This window comes from Syngnathus scovelli, chromosome 7 (genome assembly GCF_024217435.2).
Source record: "Syngnathus scovelli strain Florida chromosome 7, RoL_Ssco_1.2, whole genome shotgun sequence".
Classification (NCBI taxonomy): Eukaryota; Metazoa; Chordata; class Actinopteri; order Syngnathiformes; family Syngnathidae; genus Syngnathus; species Syngnathus scovelli.
In genome coordinates, this window is record NC_090853.1 from 11,896,524 (window position 1) to 11,911,603 (window position 15,080).

Here is a 15,080-nt window from a genome sequence, read left to right on the forward strand (position 1 = left end):
CTTGTGCAAACAATTTTAAAAGAAATGTTCATTTCTGTTTGACTTTAATCGCTAATGATACGGACACAATCTTTTTGTTGACTTCTTGGTGGAATTTCTTAAGTCAAAAGCCTGCAAGTCATACATTTCAGAGTATAAACCAAAGTTTGTTTTAAACGGTTGTAATGCTTGACTTTACGTGAGACTTAAGTTCGATATGCAGTCGAAAGAATGGAAATTGTGTGGAGATGTATTTTGATATTTTTGGGGCATTTTGTGGCTTTTTGCAATTCTTCAAAAGAACAACCATCATATATGTTCAAAGGGTGTTCAGTAAGAAGAGGGTGAAAAGAGAAGAAGTACTGAAGACTTGTCTTGACAGCAGCAAGACTCCATCTTACATCTTCAACTGCGAGCCAAATCGTATTTGCATTTTTGACCTTTGTCATTAAAAGTTAAGAGTCGATGGTTTATAGGTTTTTATCTCTTATGAAATGAACAATAATTAACTGGTCTTTAAATTTGTATGACAGTTAGAATGTCAAAATGTGACTTTGCCTGTGTAGATATTACAAGTTTTATGGCGTTGGCGGTGTTTAGTAGAAAATTCGGCCTTTGAATTTCCACTGCATTCACTCTTGTTTGACCTTGACCACAGATGCAAAAATGTTGTTGACTTCACAAACATAATATTATAACGTGACTGACGTTACAATTTGGTAAAAGCTGTTAAAGTACACTAAGAAAGAGAGATCACATGATGGTGCCATGGCAAAGTTGTCACCTGTTACATTGAGAAGACATTTTGCTGTTTGATTTGATGAATGAAGTTGAAGGCAGTGGCAACATGATGTATTACCCTTACTTTGAATGCCTGCTCATACGTATCCGTATTTCTAAAATCAGAAGATGTTACGTCATAAAAACATAAACTCTTTCCATGTATCAGCCGATTATCTTGTTTGCAACGGCAACTTAGTTTAAATCATGTGAGAAAGTGATATGTTTTGATTGGCCTCCTGAATTTCTGCCCTATAGGCAAGTTGTAGCTCAAGTAGTCACAAGGCGAAAAATATGTAACATGTTATCTATTCATCTCTTTGTGAGGCAGAAAATTCTTCAAAAACTATAAGCACACAGTGAGTTATTTGCTGAGCAAACAGTCTCAAATGACTTCTAGGCTCGGCAAGTAGCTCCAGTGAGCGGCAGGCTTCATTCAAGCATCCAACTTTTAGGCACAATTAAAAAACATTTAATAATCACAAATATATACTTATTATGTGTTTTTATGATGACAAACTTTTGCAAGTTCTCATACTCACCTATTGTAGCAATGGAATCAGCTGATGTAACAAAACACACCAGTGTATGATTGCACAACCACGTAAGTACCCAGAAGTACAAGGAGAGTGTGACAAGGGTCACGGTCATCGGCTCTCTGCAAAAAAAATCCAAAAAGAAAATTAGCTTTTCCTGATGCGTAGTCATGTGTGGTATTGGCCTGATGATGGATGTGTTCGTCATTAACATTCTTGATGAGTATTTTTGAACATGAGACAACAGTGTGACCAAAAGCCCATCGTCACAATCAAGAGGAAGATAACGTTTTCCATCGCATTATTTGATCAATTTTGTGTATGTGTGGGATGGAACATGCCTACGTACTGTATATTCATATCAAAACACATCACTTTGAGTTATTTATACTGCAAATAAATGTCAAGAGGAAGGCACTACATCACAGAAGTTCCAAGACGAGGTTCCCTCAACATTGTTCTGAGTGTAGTCTCACTGTTGATGTTGACTGAGAATTGTGTGGCTGACATTTTGTCTCACTGCAGGAAATCAAACACAGAGCTAAGTGGTATTTTTAGTGTACACTCTCTACGGCTGATTGCATACCGTCATTCCTCATAATTTAATAATTATTCAGAGTACTACAACTGGAATATTTAACATGAAATGAAAATTTTCTGGGCAAAAGCAAGTTGAGGTCAAATAGACCAGTAGAGCTATAGCTATGTGAGCTAAAATTGAAAGGAGCTATCAGTACTGTAATAATATTCCCAAGACCATTTGTGTACATTTGTGCTATATCTACAGAATAAGCAGTAAGGCATTAAGTAATAAAAGCCATCTTTGCAGCTTTTCCAGTCACCCAAACCTGAGCCATGTGATGTCACTGGTGTAGGAACATTGTCACTCACAAAATAACACACAAGCAACATATAAACTGTTTTACTTCATGTCATATGAGATCTTTTTATTGCTTGAAAAACCAGGGTTGGCAACCAAAGGCAGAGGATTCCAACCCAGAAACTGTGATGTAGACATTTTGCAAAAGAAGAAAGAAGAAGAATATAAAACAATATTAGTTAATCTAGTTCCAGATTGAACATATTCATCATGACTGAGCAGTAGCTTAAATCATAGGCTGTCCCGCCATGAAGTGAATATTCTACTAATTAAACAGTAAGTCTCGGGTGTTTCTTCAAATTAAGACCCTGTGGTTTTGAGTCACGTTAGTTCTTTAGTGTACCTTTCCTCATCATGTGAGTGTGAGTCACTGCGGTTTGACACTGCACACACAGTGCAGACACTCTCATCACAACAGGAGGGGGAAATGTACTGTGGTAGTAACACAAAAAAAAAAAGGGACAGACAGGTGTGGGGTGTTTTATTTCGCACTACCTTCAAACCGAAGTAAGATCTGAACTGATAGCTTTGTGATACAAATAAGGAAAATTCAAATCTCGCACGTCACGAATTGAGTTCCAGAGGCCTATAAAGCACCACGTCCATGGCACCTGTCACGTACAGTATATGAATTGCCTTGAGAGGTAAAAACAAACAAAGAAGTGGGCCAGGTAATACATTATTCCCTTCATCTGTCACATACTGGTAACAATGGCAATATTTTGTATGTGTTTTTTTTTTCAGAAATCCTTCATAGCATAGGCTGCAAGTTTGCATAGTGTCCAATAGGGGTGGTAACTGTTATACACGGTCCTAAGTTGTTTTTAACTGTTTATCAATGCCATCAATAGATTAAGATCAAATTGGGTAGTAACAATTCATCAAGATTATGTAAAGAGCAGTGTAAATTATTTTTTTCTTAAAAACTTGGAGAACACTGACATTAATTTAACTTTCCGTTTTTACAATCGCCAGATGAAAAGGAAACTATACCAATGCAGTCTGTGCATTTTTACACTTTTCATATCGTCAGATTTTCAACATATACGTGAGTGAAGTCACATGCTGTTGTTGTTATACTATTCATGAGTGTAACCGGGTCATGGTTGCTTAACTCAGACCCACATTATGTGTTTGTTGCAGTCAATCATCACCTACATTTGGCCTTCAAAATCAAAAAATATTCTCACATTTTTCATAATAAATTGTCATGAGCTGTTTGCCCGACTTGTGTACAGGCAGTGGGGGTTCATCTCTTCCTCAGAAAATTAATTCTTACCTATTATGTGTAATAGCAGAAGTAATACAAACCATTCTGTACCCATGTATAGACACATCTGAACATATTCACAGACAAGAAACTGCAAATGGTGTGCACAGTGCTATTGAAAAGAAGAAAATGCTTTGAATTGGGTCTTGACTTGTTCAAGATTGACATGGTACTGACGGGACGAAGCAATAGCACATTCCTTTGAGTTTGTCAAGCCTCAGCATGAGGAGTCCCAGCTGCTTTTTTCATGCCGTACCCTCAGCCCTCCTTGTACCCACATAGCATGCATTCCTCACTGACTCACCAACCCTGCCGGTGTGTTTGTCTATAGTCCGATAGCACAGGTCCGTGTGTCATATAAACACCTCTATGACTCATAGCTCAATATAAAATGTGATCTGTCCGACCACTGTATTCACAGCTCGCCAACAATCCTTCCACTCAAAGTTCTCTTTATCACCAGTTAGTGTCTTATTGTATCTTAGTACTAAAATATGATTGTTTCAATTGTGCAGATAATGAAGTTATATTTTTTTAACTGTTTCATATCAAAACAAACCCTTCCTGGATGTTTTGTGAAACCGGTTTCACGTGCTGATGACATCACCTTTTTGGGTTTGAGTAATAAAGGGCCACACCTTGTAAGTTCATTTCAGACAGGAAGCACTGGTGGAACTAGGTTATTTTTTCTTTAGGGGGGCATTCATATTATTATTAGTAGTAGTAGTAGTGGTAGTAGTCGTAGTAGTGGTGTTAGTATTATTAGTAGTAGTAGTACTAATAGTAGTAGTCGTAGTTGTATGAGTAGTATGGTTTGTTTTTGTAATTTACATGTATGTAGATCCCATTGTAGTTTGTTGTGCATTTATGCGTATTGTCTTATTTACTCTGCTGTCTGCAGCCATGCCAGCATTGTAAAGGGGAATCTGTTCTCATTTGCATTGCCTGGATAAATAAATAATTTATTTAAGGCACATTATGTTTCATCTAGTTAAATGAGGCCTAAAACTGTGATTTGAACATGATCTTGTGTTTTACACACACACACACACACACACACACTTGCGCACTACTTTTCCCATTACATCTTTACACATTCACTTTCAGAGTCTTTCATATGTGAGGAGTGAGTGGCAGTAGACAGTGTGTGCGTGAGTGCATGCGAGTGTACTTGTGTATGTCAATAGTGGCGTAGTGGGAAATACAAAGTGTATGTGAGAGTGGAGGACAGTTGAAGCATTGAATGAGGACAGAAGAGCGCCATTGTCTCTCGTTTTGCCCCCAAGTAAACCTTGTGTTGGTAGTCTATTTATTTATACCAACCAAATGACACTGAGTATATGGCGAGTTGTAATACATTTCCTCCTGCTTGTATATTGTGTTATGATTTAGTGCAAAGCTTGTTAATTTAGAATTTTTGAAGCTATAACTGGTGTGTAAATCTTCTGAGAATCCAGAGGTTATATACGTTGCTTGGTATAGATATATTATGACGTCATATTTGCCGTGTACACAAAATGCATACGTTTAGAGTGAAAGTGTAAGGAGGATACGTTCCAAGGGGAAGTGAATCGGCCCAAATGAGTTAAAAGTAGGTACGAAAAATCATACTTGCTATTGGTAATCTCCATAGGATGGAGGAAGAGGAAATTAGGATGCTTGACATGACGATGATACAGCGTTATTCATGTTATAGTTCTAAAGAATTCTGATGCAACATTAAATTATTTTGAACAACCTTAGGTATATATTTATTGCTTCCCTATTGTAAATATTAACCAGATTCTTGTCACAGCCATTACATCACCACTGAGTCATATCTTTGAGGGCATCACAATAAGGAAAGTTCATCATTTCCATAACATAGAGAAACATTGCGCAAATTTACCGGTAATCACGTGGTCTTTAAATTCAAAAAGTCATGACGGATTAATAAAATAAATCATTATGGGGGAATCTAATTACTATTATAATAGCAAGTGGCAAATTGATTGCCCTCATACTTAATTCATATCTCACAACAGAATGTTAAGCAGTGTTTAGATTCGTAGGGGCACATAGCACCTATATTAGATAATTTTTGACGTGACTTCTTCCCCTTTAAATAGTAATATAATGACTTAGAAATCAACAATGTGGGATGAATTCAGGAAAACTGTGTGGAGTTGAAAGTCCACACAAAAAATTGCCTGATAAGCAGTACTATCAAGGATGAGAGTGTGATTTGCTGTAAAATAATAGTTATGCTTACTGCAAACCTATCTTGTTTTTGGTCATTTTTTTCTTTTCCCAAATAGATTCACACTCAGAATGTGTAGGAAAACAAATATAATTTACATTTGACATTCATGACATCTGTGTCCTTAGAGTTTAGAACTTCTAATTTTAGTGGAAAGCAGCATTAGGTATCTTGCTCTGAGACACCACAGCTGTGAATAGTATGTGTGGAGCCTGGGCCAATATTACTATGCCAGTCTAGGGAATCCAGCCAAGGGTGTTTGGGTAAAAGGTTATTTTCCTGGCCATAGCCCCATTATCATACTAAAATCAAATTAAGCTTTCAAATATGACATATTTGTAAAAATGATGGTCAACATACAGTAGTTGCCGTTTTTTTCATTGCATTTGACAAAACAAACAGGGTATTCTGTACTTTACGAGTACTCTAAAATGTGGCGAGCGCTCATTTCCTAGAAGTTGTTCCTGCTTGAAGTTCAGGACATTTTGTTTCATTTTTCAACTGCGGTTTCCCATCTGTCCCTCCCCCCTCCTTCTCCCGGCCGGCTCAGTGCCGCTTGGCCCCCTTTCCCTGTTTGAAGGAAGTGAGCATGGGCTTGAGAGCGGGAAGGAGAAAACAGAACTCTAGTGCATACATTAAGTCAGGAGGTGACACGAGTAAACAACGTAAGGAAAACAAAAACTGGCTTTGCTGGGAAATATCATTTGGATCTCCTAGCAGTGATGTTGCTCAATGTGGAAGTTTTGTAATAAAAGAGAACACGATTCCAGTTTTTTGTTATACCCTCCCTGTACTTCTGGCCAAAGATTTCCTAATCCAGAGTCATTCCTGGCAGTCCAACCGTATGCAACATGCCAGAGCAGGCCTTTTTTCCATTTAGTCATCATCTAGTACTTTTTTCCCCTAGAGAACTTTTCTTCGAGAACTATTTCTATTTTTTTCACCACATTGTCGCTATGGCCCTAAAACAAACATTTTATTATAACATAATGAAGCCAAATGGCAACTTTTTTATAGTCAGTGTGATTTCCACTTCCAATTATGTCATACAAGCACCATAGTAAATGGATGTCCAAAAACATAACAAGCACAACAAAAACAAAGATCTTAGTGTTCCCTGAACTCTGGATGAAATTTGGAATGAAGCCATAGAACAAAGTGGGAAATCACCTCCATGAGTCATGAGCAATGACAGTTGTAGAAATCTACTGACTCAGTGTTGTCCTTGAACTAAGCAAGCACCTGAAGTGCATTGTGCGCACACACGCTGATACGGCATAACTAGAACAATAATAACAATGCATTTGATTTAAATATATAACTACTAATCGGGAATTTAAAGCAGATTTAGAGTACCAGATGAATGCCCTTCATTACTGTCAGAATTATTTAGCTATTTACAGTTTGTTTTGCTTTGCTTCCATCAAGTCGTTTCAAGTAAGTTTTATTACTACTGCTTTTTTTATTAAGTCGAATTCCTGGTGCCAACGTTGCCTAGCAAATGCATAAGAGTAAGGGGAACAAATACTTTACTTAGAAAGGGTACATATTGTACTTTAATGTGACAGCTGTTGCAAAATCACAGAGCAGATCTTGCAACACAATTCAGATAATTATGTCTTACACAAGAGAAACATCGTCAGTCAACGAAAAAGAACATCTTCAACCCAGACCAAAAGTGTCAGTTCCATTCAGAATCTCTCTATTGTTAAAACCGATTTACGACATGGCATTGTGATTGCAGGTGAGATCACCTGGTGCATTTAAAGCAAAGGTCATTTAGAAAAGAAACGTTTAACAATATCTCTCACATGTATTAGCTGCAACACATTTTTCAGAATTCACTTGAAGAAATCTCCAATTTACCTAGGACGAAAATTATAAGTGGACACTCTTTCAAGTGCAGTCATTCAAAAGTTTCCGTCTCATTGTCTACAATGTTTTTTTTAAGTAAAGCTTTAATGTCACAGATTGTCAGCCAATCTCCGGGATTTACTTGTTGACATCGTAGCCTTGGATAAACGGATTGACAACAGACCAAGGAACGGAAGCACTTTGAAAACAATAAGGACAGATGGGCCGAGGGACGACCATAATATGAATAAGGACGAAGTAGTGATGGAGGAAGGGTGCCCATGTCGTGGACGAAGAACGGTGGATGAACTGGCAACATTTTGGTAAGTGCCCCCCTCTGAAACTCACTATGATGAAACTTCCGTAACTATTATAAACCCAATTAGGACTCTCATACAAACTGAAAAGTAGCTTTAAATTCTTTGCTGCAATAAATCTTTACAGCTGTGAACACCTGGAGAACAAAGATGAGTGTGTGGTTAAAAATAAAAAAATGGCCAAAAATATAGACACACATTCAAAGGGTTGTTTGTGAGTATTATCTTGACTCACACCTGTTTTGGACTTGTAGAAAAGAATCTGAAGAAACCAGTTGAACTCGTCCAGCATCATGTTGATCTTTACCACAGGCTGCACCTCTAATCTGTGTATTTCTGTTTCAGGTCTCAGCTTCATGTGACATCTTCAAAACAAGTCACCAGCAATAATATGTGATTTTATTCTCAAGGATTTTGTAGTTTACGCAATAATACTTATCCTATAATAGTTATAATATTTGAGTGTTGGCTGGCAACACAGTGCCCTCATGTCTGTCTCAAAGTCATTCCTGGGGAAAGCCCACACAAACCCAGATACAACACCACAAACCTGCGATTGACTAGAAACCAGTCCAGAATGTATCCCGTTTGTGTATTCAAAATATTAGTCAGAATCAGTGGATGAATGACAAACATTATGCATAATTACAGAGTCAGATCAACAAGAAGAATCACAAGAAGGGTTGGGTCCAATTACTGATCGATCGAAACTGGGTCAACGTGACTTTCAGGGAATGAAAAGAAAGAGCTAACAAACAAAAAGATCTGTTTTGTTTTCTTTGTGTTTTCTTGAACATCAAAAATGCTGAAGAGTCATTCTTAGACATGCCAGAGGGCAGGTGATGACGCTAAATATTTTGGATGATAATAAAAACATGAAGCTATTCATCAAACACATTTACGTTCCTGGCAAAGAAGACAGCAATTGCAATAATAATTATAGTTGTATGATATATATATATATATATATATATATATATATATATATATATATATATATATATATATATATATATATATATATATATATATATTTGTAAAGATAAGCCTATAAAGACCTGTAGGTTTTGCCAAACTAATTTTTCCAGAAAATTTTGGTTGAAATCCAAATTATTTCAAATTGTGGTCCGTTTGACTATTGAGATTCCATTCTACTAATCACAAAATACTTTTTTGTAAATTGCTTCAAATTGGAAGACCTAATGCAGAAAAAAACAGCTAAAAGCTTGATTTTGAAAGACTATAAGTGTCCATAATTCTGAAGCTGTGTTCTCTTGGTGTTTTATGTGGTGCAGTTTTCCTTTCGATTACCAGTCTCTATCAAATTCTGTGCCAGAGACTTTAGTAAAGCTATGATAAAGTATTAGCATGTATATGAGCACAATACAATATTTCATCTTACTATTCTTCTTTCTCACCATTGTGTAGAGTTGTTTTTTTATACGGGGAACAAAAAGTTGGCCCATTTCTCGAGCAGCCATGCTCTTCTCACAGAGCTGTTGCTAAGAAACTGTTGGAACTGTGCCTGCTTACGAGCATAATGTTGCAATGTTTGACAAGTCTCCATAGTAATGTTTCAATGGGCATGGTTAAATATTTGCAAACAATCACTTATTAGAGCAGTCAAACAGTAAATCTCGGTTGGGAAGGGGGAAAGGCAGGTCATAGAAGGGTTGTGTATTTGAAACGTTAAAAAAAGTTGGGGGGGGTCATAAATACTGTTGTTGAGATTATGATTATCTTTAGTCACTACCATAATCTTTGTCTTCATCCAACTATATTTCTGTTGACATCACTTTACAGTCATCACAAGTGACTAACACAACACAGTGACGAACTCCAGGATAAGTTGGCCTTTGGGATTTCGTTTTGACATCTAAACACTTCTTTAGCCAGGACTTCAGAAGGATGATGAAAATGTGAGACTCATTTCTTTCTAAGGAAATGCGTAACAGGGTGATAATCACTGCTAGAGTACTTGCACGTCGAGAAAGAGGACAACACATACGTATATGAAAAAGGAAAATAACAATGAGAGGATGATGTTTGGAAATATCATGAGCAAAAAACAGTAATTACTACCTTTTATTTTTTGCAAAGTAAATTAAAAACAATTATACTTAATAATTTTTTTATTGACTCCATATTGTCTTCTTGAATTGTGCTATAAATGACACTCTTAAGACTTAAGTAACCCAAATGGATTGATAAAGTTATGATAAACTGGGTCCAAAAGGCATTGGGTCCCTGATGCCCATGTCCACAGTCATAAATCACGGAGCCATTCAATCACCACCATCTTCTTCTAATTGGAATGGTGCATTAAGTTTACCTTATGTGGTCTGTGGAAATTTTGGAATTAAAATCGCTTACTCATCTAGGAAAGTATTCAACTATCTGGCAACAGATAAGTAAGTACCTATGTGTGTGCGTGCATGCGCCCATGCATGTGTGTCGGCCGCTCCCTGTTCGGGTGTAACTGACGCGCATTGCATAACAGAAACAAGTAGAGCGAGGTAACCACTAACACGCATGGGCACAGAAATACACATGACATACTACAAACATACGCGGCGCTTCACCACAAACTTCCCGACTTGTGTCCATTCGGTTCCACACCCAGCATCATACTACAGTTACAGAGAGTCCAATGCTGTAAGGTTGAGATTTTGCCATGCTATTTATATCTTGCGACAGTTCTAAATTGGTAGACATGAGGGGCCCGTCTGGCCTCTGTCTGTATGCCCGTCTGTCCATAGGACTGCAAAAAAGACCAATGAGTTACAAGCAAACACTTGTTTAAAACGTATAGAGAAAGGACCTCATACAATTTAGTACTGCATAATCTCAAATCCGAAAAATGACGTGGTAAAATGTTAAATTAGTGATTATGGCAATTCACAAATTTGCCTCAAAATAAATAACTGCTTCTGAAAGAATCACAATTTAAGCAGTTGTATTTGTGGCTTCGTTCAAATTTATGAGTTACTGTTTGTCATTTTTGACATTTCTTAAAAAAATGATGAAGCGAAAAACTCTTTCAAAACTATCTTTAATTGCGCACCAATCACACTTGATTCTTTTTTTGCTGAGCTTTGATGACTAATCTACCAAAAGGTTCATTTAAATGGCTGCTTACTGTAAATGCAACGGAATGAATATGTTGTTTGTTGTTGTAGGGTTACTGAGCTAATTCTGGAAATGATTAACATAGTACAATATGTGTATGTGGTAACCATTTACAAAATGATCAGATAAGAGAAAAAACACAAACATAGTTTAGAAGTAGAATTGTCTACTGAGGGAACTGCTGTCACTTCCCAAAAATGATTTGAGAAGCCACAGAAAAATATCTTTGGTAGTAGTCTCTGCTTTGAAAGTGGCAATTAAAAAGCATACACATACAAAAGAAATCCACCATGATAACAATAATCTTCTGGTAAAGATCTTCAGCTTGAGGGGTGTTTGTTTGTTTTTTTATTCTTTTTTTTTTTTTCATTTTCAGTTTTTTCTAAACAGTCAAAGAAAACAGACCACAGGTTTATTTCCACTTGGCCCATGAAGTTAAACGGGATGCAAATCCTCAACCAAAATACCCTCAAAAATGTCCCCGTTGTGGTTCAGTGTGAACAATAAAGAAGCCAAAGTTTTTCTTCTGTGGCTTTTTTTTTTAATTTATTTATTTTTTACCAAATGCTTTAAACATCTGCAAATCAATAGGTGTGTTTGCATACCTCTTGGACTCATTCTGTTGAAATATTCATGATGTGCAGTAATCGTAACAGAAACTGAAATTTGGGGGGGAAATATTAACCAATCTATTCTGGTAAGATTCAACTTTTTCAGCTGAGTGGGTAAGAACACTCAGAAACTATACAGTAAGTGGTCACCTACACACAATGATTTATGACACTTCCTGGTACCCTATGATTAGTCATGAAAAAAACATGCTCAAATGTATCATTACGCTTCTCTGTCAGGGCTTTTGCAATGAAAGTTGTTTTGACTTACTGAAAGTTCAAAATGGCAAAAAGCAAATGCTGCTTAGTTTTATTTGCTTTTTCACATCTGGGTGCTTAAGATGGTGAAAAAATTCACATGGTTGAATCGTCTTATCGCACTCTGGGGAGAACCTCTTATAATTCGTAGGGATTGCCATACAGAATAGGGAGAGATAGTGCACATTCATTGGAAAAACAAATACGCTCCCATTGGACAGCAGGCTAGAAGGGATTTTATTTCAAACAACAACAAAACTGACACAGTTCACCAGCTACAGTTTTCTCGCGCGTGTGCGTGTGCATGTGTGTGTGTTTGCGCGCACGTATATACGTGTATATGTTCTGTCTCATTTGAAAAAACGCCCAACCCTGACCTCACATGAAACTTGAGGTGGAGGGAGGGACATCCGGGAACATAGCAGCGGAAACTCCTCCCAACTTGGGGAGGAGTTTCTAAGTCAGTCATAAAAAGTCCAGCACACCAGTGGACCTCAGCATACTTGGCTCTGGACACAGGTATCAAACAGTGAACAGAGGATCTGAGTTAACTCTCCCGGCCTAAAGGGTACAGCATGTCTGAAATGCATGACAATATTTTGACAAAGGTGAGTTGCTTGTTTCCAGATTACTATTTTAAATTATCTTCTGTCATTTTGGCCTTGGGAAGGTGGCTGTTGTATTACCAAGCTAGTGGTATGACATTTTGTTTCAGTTAACTAACCAACTGAGCAATTTAGGGTGTGTTTGAGTTATGTCTTACAGTCATATCTTAAAGTTAAAGACTAAGAATGTTCAGTCGGTACTTTTGGTGTTCCTTTCGTATCTGAAATCTGTACACTATAGAAAAGAGCAAAGAGCAACCATTGCTGAAAGAAAGTATGCCTTGAGCTTTATTGCCTGTTTTCAACAAATCAATCCATCTGCAACAGAACCTTTTGAACCTGGCGCTTGATGATGCCTTGCTCCCAAGACCGTCTCAGCTCAAAGTCCCAGGACAGGGTCGACTGAACCGATCCACCTCATTCTTCGCGCCGCCCTCCCCACCTCTCTCCGCCAATCTCAGTTTCAGCACTGAGCATATCACTGATGATGACAGCGGCAGCTCGCTTTGGTCATCAAACATCTGGAGCCAGGCCCCCAGTGTCCAAACTAAAGCATCCGCTCTGCAAGGACGCTCCATGAGCCTAACTGAGTCCAGCATCTCCCTGCTCTCTTCCTTTGGACAATTCAAGAACCTGGAAGCTCTCCCTTCAGGACCAGTCACAACTGTGGCTCCTCCACCAGGCTTTCCTCCAGCATCCAACCTGCCTGCCCAGGTGCCACCCATGCTGTCCTCCAACCGTTACAAGACTGAGCTCTGCCGTGGCTTCCAGGAGACAGGCAGCTGTAAATATGGCAACAAGTGCCAATTTGCCCACGGTGAAGCGGAGCTGCGTGGAATGTACCGCCACCCAAAGTACAAGACAGAGCACTGCAGAACCTTCTACAACTTTGGCTACTGCCCATATGGATCTCGCTGCCACTTTATCCACGAGGAAAAAATCAGTGGAGGCCAACTATCATCTGGCAAATTCCAGACTACACGCCAACCAACTCCCAACACAACCAATAGTCAGAATCCACGCCACCAACTCCGCCAGAGTGTGAGCTTTGCAGGGTTCCTGGGCTCGTCACGGACCTCCCCGCCGCCTTCATTCCCTATGTCCTTTACTGATCCAAACCTGGGCTTCAGCAGGGCTGCCTCAGTGTCTCCACCTCCACCAGATCTCATGTCCCCAGTGTTTGGTGACTCCCTCACGCGGGAAGTACCAACATTCCACTTTGGCAACCATCAAACCCGCGCCAGCTCTGGTGACATCCACAACATTCCTCTCATAGTGGAGCCAAAAGCCTCGCGCTGCATGTGTGGCCACGGGAACGACTTCTCTGTTTTGCACAACAACAGCGGCAGAGGCTTTACCAAGGCAACAGATGGAAACCAGCAGGACAGCAATGCTTTATTTGTAGCTTCCAACCTCGGTGGATCGATGAAGCACGCTAGTCTGCAGCGTTTCTCCTCGGAGGACTCCCTGGAAGACAGCTACAGCAGCAGCAGTGGAGGTTCCAGCGGGTCTGAGTCTCCCATCTTTGATGCCTCAGCCACCAAGAGGCTCACTGTCTTTGAACGCCTGTCCTTGTCCGACTAAGGGAAATAACAGAAGAAAACTGTGTCTAGTCTTTCTGCGGAACCAGAACTGATTAGGACAAGTCAACTTTTGATGACATAATAACACTTAATGTTCTTAATTCATGTTTGTCCAATCTGAACTTCTCTTGGACAAATTGTCATGATCAGTGTAGCAAATGAGACTTTCTTATTTGGTCTTCTGTAGATTTTGACCATACCAGCAATTTGGCTGGTTTGCAAATTTACACTTGAAGTGATCAAAATGGCTCATCGGTTGAGACAATCAATGGTATCGTGTCTTAAATATTCTCCCTGCCTAACAAGCCAGTGCTCCGCAGTGCCAAGAACAGTATGTTTGATTCCGTGGCCTTCATGAGAAAGACCTCACGTGTTTAATTGATGCCATTTTATCTGTGACAAGCACTTTACAGCAAATTTAAGAGGGAGAATATCGTCTCCCGGTAGCATTCAACCAAAGCTTCACTCTTCTTTGTGCGGGTGCGTGCGTGTGTGCGTGTGTGGGCCTGTGAGATTGTGTGCGTGTAACCATCGCTTATTTCTGAGACCAGGGGTGCAAGCGGATGCAAGATCAAAGTGTGCAACAGAAAATTATATGTCAAATGTAAATACATGACCCACTTTACCATTTTGTAATCTTTGATGCTTTCTTCATGTCACCCTCCTGTACACCCCCTTTTAAGGTCCCCTGTTTGATTGACAGCCTGGTTCAGGGACTTGAACACAGTATTCTTTTGGTTATTGGTAGCCTCGCATTGTTTAACTTAAAGTAATATATTTATTAAGATATTTATTGCTGTTTACATAAAAAGATGTATTTTGTACTTTATTTATGAAGAATTATTCCAAGGTCTGTGAATTACCAATGTGATAAAAGGGAGTTAAAAAAAAAAAAGAATCTTATATTTTTAATCGTCCAAAAGTGTCTAAATAAATTTCTGAATAAGAAAACGGGTTTGTGTTCTGTTTTTGTCTTTGGTTGTTCTTGCAAACAATATGTGAGATAAAACACATATAGTACACACATTCATTTTAATTT

At 38.6% G+C, this 15,080-nt stretch overlaps 1 protein-coding gene across 1 annotated transcript; it reads left to right on the forward strand.

Annotated features, from left to right (window-relative positions):
- Nucleotides 1-12,311: 12,311 nt before the first annotated feature.
- Nucleotides 12,312-14,992, forward strand: zgc:162730 (uncharacterized protein LOC564559 homolog). Its single transcript, XM_049726318.1, has 2 exons — nucleotides 12,312-12,461; nucleotides 12,786-14,992. The coding sequence occupies exons 1-2, from the start codon at nucleotides 12,429-12,431 to the stop codon at nucleotides 14,040-14,042; spliced, it is 1,290 nt and encodes a 429-aa protein (XP_049582275.1). The 5' UTR covers nucleotides 12,312-12,428; the 3' UTR covers nucleotides 14,043-14,992.
- The last annotated feature ends 88 nt before the right edge of the window (nucleotides 14,993-15,080 follow it).

What these genes read in the sequence shown, in the direction of transcription:
- zgc:162730 (XM_049726318.1), top strand. Translation starts at nt 12,429, where the DNA reads ATGTCTGAAATGCATGACAATATTTTGACAAAG. An exon ending in ATGACAATATTTTGACAAAG is followed by an intron (nt 12,462 to 12,785) that starts GTGAGTTGCTTG and finishes CATCTGCAACAG; the next exon opens with AACCTTTTGAACCTGGCGCT.